Source organism: Rhincodon typus, chromosome 1 (assembly GCF_021869965.1).
Source record: "Rhincodon typus isolate 14 chromosome 1, sRhiTyp1.1, whole genome shotgun sequence".
Taxonomy (NCBI): Eukaryota; Metazoa; Chordata; class Chondrichthyes; order Orectolobiformes; family Rhincodontidae; genus Rhincodon; species Rhincodon typus.
The window spans coordinates 26,592,352-26,604,787 of record NC_063332.1 but is presented as its reverse complement, the minus strand read 5'-3'; the positions used below and the strand labels follow the sequence as shown (position 1 = coordinate 26,604,787).

At 40.5% G+C, this 12,436-nt stretch overlaps 1 protein-coding gene across 2 annotated transcripts in view; it reads left to right on the top strand.

Moving 5' to 3' along the window:
• pstpip2 (proline-serine-threonine phosphatase interacting protein 2) overlaps positions 1–12,436 on the top strand; it is a 115,557-nt gene that overhangs the window by 64,411 nt on the left and 38,710 nt on the right. For both annotated transcript variants that reach the window (XM_048595106.1, XM_020513283.2), the window contains exons 6-7: positions 9,216–9,278; positions 11,617–11,715. In XM_048595106.1, the coding sequence (XP_048451063.1) occupies positions 9,216–9,278; positions 11,617–11,715 (162 nt within the window). The remainder of the gene's footprint in view (positions 1–9,215; positions 9,279–11,616; positions 11,716–12,436) is intronic.

Here is a 12,436-nt window from a genome sequence, read left to right as displayed (position 1 = left end):
GCAAACTGGATCCAAAATTGGTGTACAAACAGGAGACAAAGGCTGTGGTGGAAGGTTGTTTTTGTAATTGGAAGCCGGTGACCAGTGGTATACCACAGGGTTTGGTGCTGGGACCTCTGCAATTGTTCAAGAGTCACAGAACCTTACAATTTGGAAGCAGGCCATTTGGCCCATCAAGTTCACATTGACCCTCTGAAGAGCATCCCACTAGACCCAACTCCTACTCTATCCCAGTAACATTGAATTTCCCATGGTTAGTTCAACTAATGCATACCTTCCTGGATACTATGGCTAATCCACCTAACCTGCACATCTTTGGACTGTGGGAGGAAACCCATACTGAAACAGGGACAACGTACAAACTCCACACACACAGTTACGCAAGGCTAAAATTGAACCCAGGTCCCTGGTGTGTGAGGCAGCCGTGCTAACCACTGAGCCACCATGCTGTGCCATTACGTACATTAATGACTTGTGTGAATGTTGATGGTTTAATTAGTAATTTTGCAGATGACACAAAATAGTCTCAGGCTGGATCAATATCAGAGCAGTGGTAGATGGAATTTAATCCTGATAAGTGCAAGGTGATGCATTTTAGGATTAAAAACAGAAGCAGAAATAAAAGAAACAGCCGAAAGAAAAATAAACGCCTAGATTACTTCCTGCCTCCCCCATGGGTCCTTGCCGGCAGAAAAACAAAGCCACAAATTCCATCCCTCAGTCTGTGAACACTCAGGTTCCCTGAGACCCCACACACTGCCATAACTGGAAAGCCCGTGCCTTTGCCAGACCCAGCTATAGCCTGGAGCCACACCATCATCACTGGGAGCATGTCACCATTCTTCGGTGCCATCTTGCTTCCACTGATGGGTTCGCACTGGGCAAATCTCGGCAATGCACCTGCTGCTGAAGCAGCCAGATCCCCACTTGGGCTCTAACTTGACACTGGGCCCATCATGCCGTAGGAGCCAGTGCCTGTTTGGGTTACATTGCTGCTGCTGCCGCTGCCACCACCTGAGACCACCATTTCAGCAAAGATATTTTTGGTCCCTGTGGTGTACTGAGGAACAAAGGGACCTTTCATGTGCTAGATCCCTGAAGGTGTCCACACAGGTTGATGGGGTGATGAATAAGGGTTCCGAGATGCTTGCCTTCATTTGCTGGGTCGTAGAATATAGGAGCAAGGGAGTCTTGTCACCATTTTAGAAAACATTGGTTAGGCCACAGTTGGAATGCTGTTTGCCATTCTGGTCACCATACTATTGGATGGACGTGATTGTACTGGAGAGGGTGCAGAGGGGATTCACCAGGATGAAAAATGGAAAAAAAAAACCCAAAGAACTTCGGATATTGGAAATCAGAAACAAAAACAGAAGTTGCTGGAAAAACTCAGTAGATCTTGCAGCATCTATGCAGAGAAAGCAGAGGATCTAGTGACCTTTCTTCAGGTCTCTTTCTGAATGCTTGCCTGATCATCAAGAATGACTAATCTACTTAGCTCAGCAGGCAATGCCAAGATAGTTCCTCTTGATGAAAAGGTCTTGATAAAGTCAGAATGAGGACATTTGTCTCATCAAGTCCATGTCAACTCTTTGTAAATCAATCCAGTTGGTCCCATAATAAAAAATATTTGGAAAATCTCGAAGTACTGGGCAGCATCTGTCGAGAGAAACCAAATTTAAAATCAATGACTTTTCATCAGAACTGTGAAATGCAGCAAGATCCAAAGGAGGTAGGCTGGAGTGAGTGAGAGGAGCAGAGAAATTGAGACTGCTGCCTGCAGCTCTTGATGAAAAGGTTTAGAGAGGATAAGAGGTCAGAGTGAGGTGTCCAAGTGGACAATGCATGAAGGGATCCATTTGGTGAGGGCAAGACTCCTGGTCAAAAATGGAGGCACAAAGGCAATTGAAGGATGAGTTCAGCATTGTGCTAAATGCATTAAGGTCGAGATGCGAGAGGATGATGCTGAGAACAGAGTATTTGGAGTCAGAGAGGGGAAAGTAGGAAGGTATTGTGAACACATGACAAGGGTGAGACTGGATAAAGAAATGGTGTAGGAGAGAGAGAAGGAAGGATCTGGGGAATGCTGGTAGACATGAATTGATGAAGCCTACAATCCTTCACACCTAAAAGAAAGATAAAATGCATTTTTTTTCAAGCACCGAATAAATCAAAAGATGAAATTAGACTGAGGAGCAGGTCGGCTTTGAGATGGAGTGAGTTGGCGTCACTCAGGAGAGAGGTTGAGAGCAAGTGTGGAGAGAAACAGGATTAATGTTTCAGATTAAGAGACATTTCATCTGTACTGGTGAAAGTTTCTGTTCTGACGCAGGTTCCCACAACCTGAAATGTTAACTCCACAGCTTCTGCCTGACCTGCTGAATTTTTCCAGCAAATTTTGTTTTTATTTTAGATGCTGGCATCCACAGACATTACCACTTGCAGCATGAAAATGTTCTTCCTCAAATTTCCACTGCATCTCTAAACCTTTTACTGTCTTCTTGTTACTAATGGGAACTGCTTTTTGTTGTATACCGTATTTATACTTACCTTAGTCTCTATATAAAATCTCCTTTGCTGCAAGGATAATGAATTTGTAGCTAAATTCCCTCGGCCTGGAACTATTCTGTTAAATCTCCTCTGAATCCTAATAATGATCCCCTCATCCTTGCTACAATATAGTGACCAGAATTGGATGCAATACACTTGTTGTGGCCCAATACATTTTATAAAGGCTCAGCATAGCTTTAGTACAGCCTTCTGTACTAAATCTGTGTGGAATTTGCATGTTCTCCCCGTGTCTGTGTGGGATTCCTCTGGGTGCTTTGGTTTCCTCCCACGGTCCAAAGATGTGCTGGTTAGGTGGATTGGCTGTGCTAAATTGCCACATAGTATCCAGAGATGTGCAGGCTGGGGAATTAGCCCTGAGAAATGCAGGAATAGGGTGGGTCTGGTTTGGATGCTGTTTGGAGTGGGGAGTGGTGGGAATCACTGCAGACTCAATGGGTCAAATGGCCTCTTTCTGCACTGTAGGGAATTATGAATCTAGACTAATATCTACAATGTTCTAGTCTGAAAGCAACCATCAACCACAACTTGCTGCTTCTGACCTGAAGCCAATCTCTGCTCTGGCTTTTTCCTTCTACTCTCTAACCAAATGCTGGAAAAGCCTTGAAAAGTTGAATGGCCTTGCTTGGTTCCAGTAATTAAGTAATCATTTACTGCTTTCATTCCACTGCCACCATTATTGTTAACAAGAACTGGATGTTGTGCAACAGCAACTTGTTGAGATTAAAATTAATGGCGCTATCCATATCCTGCTTGTGCAATTTCTAGAATGCAGGAATGTTTGAATGATTAAAGATTCAGTAGGAAGCAGTCAGCCATTTTAGGTTTGTTCACTCCACTCACACCAGTTGTATGATTCTTTGGTCTGTCTATCCTTCATCGCTCTGCCTATAAACTCTGCTGTCCTCTCACTGCACCTGACGAAGGGGAGGCACTCCGAAAGCTTGTGATTTCAAATAAACCTGTTGGACTACAACCTTGTGTCTTGTGATTTTTGACTTTACCCACCGTAGTCCAACACTGGCACATCCATATCAAATTGAAACAGAACAGGATTTTTGTTTTTAGCTAGAACAACTCATTCCGATTGCATATCAAATAAGGAAGTTAGAGATTATTGCTGGTTCATGACTAGAAAGAGGAAACACATGTAGCCCATAATCAAGCTTGCAATCTGGTTACTCATTTAGTTTCCACTATTGTTCTATTTAAGATTATAAATATCTTAATATTTAAATATAAATTTGTGCCATTAATGGGGACATGCTATTACACTTGTTTATTTCACCAATTAATGACAAATTATATTGAATGCATACCACCTCTGATCTTTCAATATTGTTGGTACTGTATTGACAGTAAATTACTGTCTGGTTATGGATATGCAGGGAGTAGTGGCTGTTTTGCAAATTTTACTTTCATAATATTGGTGTTAACTGTGGGTAAAATGTGACACTGCACATTGGCAAAGTTTGAAACTTTACTCTGTCCGTGACCGAATATCTGCTGTGGCTCTTTGCTGCTGCCCTTTTTAAAATTTCCACTATGACTCTCAACTTCTAATTGAATTTTGAAGAAATGCATGTAATATACAGGGAGAGGGAATTATGGGTGCATACATAGATGAGGCAATCTGTTATAGAGTCATAGAGGTGTACGACACGGAAACAGACCCTTCAATCCAACTCATCCATGCCAACCAGATATTCTAAATTAATCTAGTCCTATTTGCCAGCATTTTACCCATATTCTTTGTCCTTTTTCTTTGAGATGAAGTCGGGACATGCTGGAAAAAGGAAAAGCAACACAACTACTGTTCCGGCAGCTTGGGAATTGCAGACTGTGTCTCCATCTTCCAAAACACTCCAATTTAAAAAAAAATAAAATGGACTTATTAAATACGTATTATCTAACTTCTCAACCCGGTATGAATGATCCAACTCCACTCAACCAATGGGCCAAATGATGTACCCTTGTTTCTAGGTTTCTATCTCCTCTATCAGATTGGTCAGATTGCTGTCATTGGGATGCAGCAAAGATTTGCTGTCTCCATGACACCTTTTTTGAAAAAACTATGCAGTGTCTGTACAAATTTGTTCTGCTACATAAAACAGCCCTGCTTATTTATATGCGTAGCTTTTAGCATATGCAAATACATCACACTGCAGGCTCAACTAATGGTCTTAAATTGGTTTCTGGTGTAACTATTAGTACAGATTAGATTATTTAATGATTTCCAATAGCAGAATAATTTCTAATGGTGGATATACCTTTCTGAGGCTTGTAAACATGGGCTGGCTGAGATGAATTGACAGCTACAAATAGTCAGTGAGAAAGGTGCTTTTATATGGTCCACCAGCCATTGGGATGTATGGCCTACATATATTGCATCACATCGACATTGAAACTCACAGTGTGATGCACTTACACATACTAGAAGCTACATAACATAAATACACAACATCCTGTTTTATGTAACCTAAAGGAATTTGCACATACATTGCATCTTTCTCAAACAAAAAAAAATCACTGAAAAGTCAATCTCTGCTACCATCCCATGGCAACAACCTGACCAATCAGAATCAGCCAGCCTGCTATGACAATTGATATTGACAGGTAACTGTTCTTGTTGAATCCCTATGCCAATGATAGCCCCACCAATCAGCACACTTTTCTCATGTTGCATAAAATCGTCTCCCTTCGTTCAAGTCTGTTTCTTTCCTGCTAGTTCTTATGAATGCAAATGCAAAAGCTTCGACTTCATGTCTTTCGTTTTTAAGCAATGTTTAAGTTCTGTTATGAACATTAAAAAATAAGTTCAAATACTCAGTTGTTAATGAAGGAATTATGCCATGTGGTTTAATGGTTCAGATAAAAATCTTTACTCGACAAGAGTTGAACAAGACATTCCTATTAACAATATATTTCACAAACAATTATAGTTTAAGCCCAGAAATCTCAATGGGACACTATTGTTATTTCCACTTCTTTACAGGATTTAAGGATTATTTCTTTTTTTTTCTGGGAACAAACAAATGTGTGCCACAGCTCTCAGGGATTCACTTTTTGATTTTCTTCAGTGTTCCTGATATTCTCTGAAGTATGACATGGAGGTTTCAGTATTAGACTGGGGTGGACAAGGCCAAAAATCACACGACACCAGGTTATAGTCCAACAGGTTTATTTGAAGACCCAAGCTTTAACCTGGTGTCGTGTGATTTTTGACCTCTCTGAAGTATGGTATTTCTTGGGCTCCTTCCATTATCATCTAAATGTTCTCACTAACTTTTCTGAAGCATCTCAAAATAGTGGACACTTCAGCTCAAGCTTGGGCCTCATTTTTTGCTTGCTTTGTGATTACAAAATCAGAAAGTCATCTAGATTTCTGATAGTACTTTGCTATTGGTAGTGTAGATTTTTCCCTCTACTTATCCAGGCTCCTAGACTGCAACTGTCTATTTCTGTGAGATATCACATAGATAAAAGCCAACCAAAAAAAGAACTATTTTTATAATCTATCCTCGTGGCAACATGGCACACTTGGGATGGCTCAGATAAGGATTTAAATTAATTATTTTCTGTTCACAAACTTCAGGTTTTTTTGGGAAACCAAATGGATACTTCAAACGATTTGTGAAGACAAGTATAAGCGTTCCATTTCCATCAAAAAGTTCTGAAAGAGACGATGTATTGTTTACTATTTTCACACTCCTAACACTGACCCTATTATTTAAACACAGATTATCGTCTGAAATGTAATCATTTTAGGCCTGTTTACCAGCCCCCAAAACCATATGTCTCCAGCAAAACTTCAACCCCAAATAAAAGTTTTATTTTTAGAGATTATGAATTATGAAATCAGCTATATTGTTACAAAAAGGTGTAAAGGCATTTTTATAGCCGTTTCTAACTTTAAAATCTTTTATGTCTAAACCTGCTCATTATTACTGAGAATAGTCTGAAAGATGACAGGGAAGATCATTGAATACTCAGGATTTCATCCATGGAGTAAAAAGAGGAAGAGCATAATGGCAGTAAAGTTTCTCCACTTCCCCATTGCAGCTAGGTTTGTTTCTCTGGGTGTTATATGTCATGAACATATGACAACACTTACATTTATGTAGCACCAGTAATATGGTAAAACATTCCAGGCCACGTTATACATATAGTTTTCATCAAAGGCTGATATCGAGCCACAAACTGATATTTATAAACTGGAAACGAAAAACTTTATCAACATGTTATACTTTTGGAAGGGTCCTAAAGAAAGTGAGAGAGTGGCAAAGAGAGGATAAGATATTTAGGCACAAAATGCCAGAGCTTAAAGCGTCATCAGCTGAAAACACAATGTCAGTGGTGGAAAGGTGAAATTTAGGGATCTACAAGAGGCTGTTTAGATGTCAGAGATTTGTAGGGATGTCAGAAGCTTTAGAGTTGGAAGAGAGAGGCCACACAGGTATTTGAAAATCAAGATGATTGTTTAAGGTCAGCAAAGCCAGGAATGATAAATGACGGGTGTCTGTGTTAGTAAGGGTGTGAGCAGTAGGGTTTTAGATTGACTTGTGTTTAAGAATGGTGCAAATTTAGGAGACAGGCTAGGTAAGCATTGGAATAGTTGAGTATAGAGACAATAAAGGCAAGGACAAGGGGTTCCCCAAGATGTTTACCTGACATGAAGAAGGGTGGTATTATGGGGACACACAACCACAGGCAGTCAGATGGGATATGGTATGAACACTGAAACATAGAAACCACAGGAGCAGGAGTAGGAGTAGGCCATTTGGCCCTTTGAGCCTGTTCTGCTATTCAGTATGTTCATGGCTGATGCTCTATCTCGATGCCATATTCCTTCTTTCTCTCCATGGACCTTAGTACCTTGTTAAAAATTACCTATCTTTTTCTTAAATATATTCACTGTCTCAGCCTCCACAACCTTCTGTGGTAGCACATTCTGAGTGAAGAAATGTTTTTATATCTCAGTCCTGGATGGTTTACCCCATATCCTGAGAGTGTAATCCTGGTTCTAGACTCTCCCACCAGTGGAAATATCCTACCTGCATTTAGTCTGTCCAGCCCTGTTAGAATTTTGTACCTCTCATTCTTCTACACTGTCACGAAAGCAGGCCCAAATGAGGCAATCTATCCCTATGTGACAGTCCTGCCTTTCCTGGTACTAGCCAAGAGAACATTCACTACATTCCCTCTATGGAGAGCATATCCTCTTTAAGGTGGGGAGACTAATCAGCACAAAGTACACTAGTATGGTCTCACCAAGACCCTGTATTACTGCAATTAGACATCTCTACTGTCCTTAGTATCAGGATTGAGTCACGAGGGAAAGTTAGATAACTTAAGACTTCAGATTTCAAAGCTGGCAAATTAGAAATGGACTTAAAAAAATCAAAAAAAGATCTTCACACGTTTGGCCTATGTAACAATATGAATAAAAAGATGAATGATGGGCTTGAAAGAAAGCTTTAGGAATAAATGCACACTACTTAGTTTGGTGAGGAGTTGACACTGGTGAACTTTGGATAGCTGGATCCATTTTTGTTTTCTGTGTATAAACATGATTAATAGTAACAGGAGTAGGCCATTCAGCTCCTTGAGCCTGTTCCACCATTCAGTGAGATCATGGCTGAGCTGTGACCTCAGTCCGTATTCCTGCCCTTGGCCCATATCCCTTAATACCTTTGCATACCAAAAGTATATCTATCTCAGATTTAAAATTAACAACTGATTCTGCATTCACTGTCATTTGTGAGAGAGAGTTCCAAACATCTACCATGCTTTGTGTACTACTCAGGCTTTGTATGGTCATAAGAAATAGGAGTAGGAGTAGGCCATTTGGCCCCTTGAGCCTGCTGACCCTAGTTGTGGTGTTAACTCCAGTTTCCTGCCTGTCCCTCTTAAATGTTGACTCTCTTGCAGATCAAAAATATGTGTAACTCAGCTTTGAATATTTTCAGTGATCCAAATTCAGTTGCTGTCTGAGGAAGTGAATTCCAAAAACTAACCATCCCTGAGAAGAAATTTCTCTTCATGACTGCCTTAAATGGAAGATGCTTTGTTATTAAGTGGTGGTCTCCACCAATAGGGTAAATTACTTCTCAGCATCTATCCTGTTCAAGCCCCCTTGGAATTTTATATGTTTCAATAAGTTTCTCATTCTTCTAAACTCCAATGACTGTTGGCAACACCTGCTCAACCTCTCATCCTGAGCAAATCACTTCATCTCAGGAACCTTTTCCAAACTGCTCCTTTTGGGTTTGAGCACAGGGATTTTAAAATTTGTTGACTATCTTCAGGTAGGAGGTTTGACCAAATTGTTAGGATTGTAGAAGATGAAGGCATAGAAATTTTAATTTTGCTTTGAAGTATTGGATTCCCCGGCAGCCAGTCCAAAGGGCTGACTGACCTCGCCTCCTCCTATTTTCTAGATTTCTATGTATGCCAGTAGCCAATAGTTCAATTTGCAAAGCATCACTGGACATTTGTTAGTTTGGTGTCCTGCCTTTGATCCCACTGGTTCCATTGTGATCAATGCTGGAAAGTATGATCAAATCTTTGAAATGTTGAATATGAATGAATATGGTGGTGAGTCCTCCATTTTCTTCCAGTTATCCTATTTCCTTCCTCCTTTGCAGCTCGAACATTGCATGGAAAATTTGCACAAGCAGAAAACTGTGTTTTTCAAGAAAACCATAGAGGTAAGCATTTTATTTAAATTTCTTTCCTGTCTTCCTTTAAAGAATTTACATTGGTCTATGGTTTGCTGCTTTTTCTTTTGGAGGATATTTACCTATGATTATTCACTACGTTAAAGATTAAATAACTTGGGGATAAGTTTTATATTTATCTGGTGGAGGAGAAGTCTTCAAAATAGGCCAAATTAACATGCAATTTGGTTCCGGTCATACACATGTTTTGTTGCCTTTCATAATTTCCTGTGGAATCTGATTTCTCCACCTTTTCAGGCAATGCATTCCAGATTTTCATAACCCTCTGTTGTGTAATAATGTATCTTCCTATTCTGCCCGTTTCTGTTTAGTTCTTCTGGCAATTATTTTAAATCATTGCCTGTTGGCTGTGATCCTAGTTGCCAAAGAATATAGTTTTGTTCCTATTTATTCAATCAAAGCCCTCCTAATTTAGAATAATTCAGTTTGGTCTTCCCTTAGCCTTCTCTATGGAAAGCAACCTTAGGCTCAACCCTGCTGCAAATTTTTCAGATGCCTTGATACCTTCCTAAATTGTGATGTAGCATACAGCACTCCAGCAGGGAATATGTGGAAATCCCTTATTTATAAACTAAATGCCCTTATTTACAAAGCCAAGCATCTGATACTCTATCTTAACTGTCAATTTAAAGGATTTGTGCATATTTACTGTGAGATCCCTCTGCGCTTGACAGCCCCTGCTTAGAATTGTACTATTTGTATAATGTTTCCTCTTCTAATGTTACTCCCAAAGTAACCATTTCATATTTAACTGCATTAAGTTGCACCTGCCCATTACAGGTTTTGAAGTCTTTTACTACTGTTTTCACATTTACTATGTTACCAAGTTTTATCTGATCCACAGTCTTGAAAGTTGTAGCCTCTATAGCCAGGTCCAGGCCGGTTATGTATCTCAAGGAGAGTGATTGTACCTCCCCCGGGGATGTACCTATTTCAAACTTCTCTCCAGTCAGAAAAACATCCATTCATCACTACCCTCTTTCTCTTCTCCCTCTTAAACACTCAATACAAACAGCCCAGTCCATCATGCAAGCCAACCTTCCATCCATGACTCCATTTGTACTTCTTGCTGTCTTGAAAAGGAAGCCAACATAATCGAACACTCCTCCCACCAGGTCATAATCTCTTCCAACTCTTCTGTCGGGCAGAAAACGCAAAAGCTTAAGTCAACAGATTCAATAAAAACTTCTTCCCTGCTGTTATTAGAATCTCTCAAATTTTAAATTTAACATTAATCTTGCTCTTTGTGCACTTTCTCTGCAGTTGTAGCATTGTATTCTTCACCCTGTTCTGCTACCTTACTGCACTTTGTATGGTATGATCTGCCTGTACTAGACGCAAAACAAAAGTGTCCACTGTACCTGGGTACACGTGACAATAATAAATCAAACCAAATATCAAACAATTTGTTATTGTCTGCTTCTAGAGTTTGCTCAATGATCCTCCAATTGAATCTGGAGGATGAGGCAGAGGCAATGCTTTGAAGTGTTGCTGAACTACAGTTTAGGTCTCACTGCAGCCCTGGAGTGCTGATGAGACTTCTTGACAACTCGGACTGTTGAATTGTGGAGGCCTTTGTTGTAAAACACTTGCTGCCATAGTTTGTAGAAGAATGAGCAGGTGCAGTGTTGGAGCTTCTCGTCAATGGTGGCTTTCTGAGAGATGTCGGTGTGAGTCAAAGTTGTGAGTGTGAACCGGTCAGAACCTCTTTAATCTCAGTCACCCCTGACCACCATAAACAAACATGACCATACAGTTTGTGGATGACTGCAGCGTTCTACCCCACTGTCCTCTAGATTTATAGGCTGATCTTGATCTCTTCAGTTCTGCATTCAAGAGACTCGGCCTGTCCTTCAATATTGCCAAAACAAAAATCTCATACGTCAAGCCACCTCCCTTATTTATTGAAGGGCACACTGTAAATTATGTTGAGCACTAATATTATACCTGCTACAGTGTTCCTCACTAATTGACTGGGATTGTACTTCCAAGTAATTCACTTAATTCATGTTCTTATGTAATTCTTGTAATCACCTACGTTCACCAGTTGTAGCCAAAATTCTTCCACTGACAAAAGTCCCTTTATAATGGGACTGTCTCTCACTGGCCTGTATTATATCGCGTTAGTGTGAGTTTGCACCCCTCTCACAATATGAAATCCTGCTTGAGAGACATTGCGTCATCCACATCAGCAGGAGAAAAAGTGATCCATTGTTGAAACCTATTGAGTTATTCAGATCAGAGTTAGAACTCTGCTATGGAATCTGTGCTTTGTGAGTTATTGTTCATTATTTTGTATTTACTTTAGTCCAAGAAGACTTACGAGCAAAAATGTAAAGAAAAGGATGAGGCTGAACAGATACTAAATCGAAGTTCTGGGATCAGCAATTCCAAGCAGCAAGATAAAGTAAGAATCTCTCACAACAGCTCTGTCAATGTTCTGTTTTGTTGCTTATTCACTGAAATTGCTCCTGTTATTCTGTTTCCATTGTTCACCGATTGTTTTACTTCCCTTAAGCCACAGTTTAAATATTTGTGCAACTCTGAGGACCTGTCTGGCCACCAGAGGGTTCAGCTAAACAGTAGATCTGAAAACCAAAGGAAAAGAAGATGTAAGATAAAGAGATACTGATACTCATCAGCATAATGGTCAGGACCAAACAATATCATTTTTTCAACAGACTCTAAGATGCTGAAACTCACATGCATGACATGAGTTATAACAGAATGGTGCATAGACTGTCTGTTCAGGATGTTTGTAATGTGAGACACTGAGAAGGAGTGCCCTGGGCAGTGGGTGCTGTATTGAGGGAGTGCCCTGGGCAGCATATACTGTATTGATGGAGTGCCCTGGGCAGCGTGTACTGTATTGAGGGAGTGCCCTGGGCAACGTGTACTGTATTGAGGGAGTGCCCTGGGCAGTGGGTGCTGTACTGAGGGAGTGCCTTGGGCAGTGGGTGCTGTATTGAAGGAGTGCCCTGGACAGTGGGTGCTGTTTTGAAGGAGTGCCCTGGACAACAGGTGCTGTAATGAGGGAATGCCCTGGACAGTGAGTGTTGTATTGAGGGAGTGCTCTGAACGGTGAGTGTTGTATTGAGGGCGTGCCCTGGACAGTGAGTATTATATTG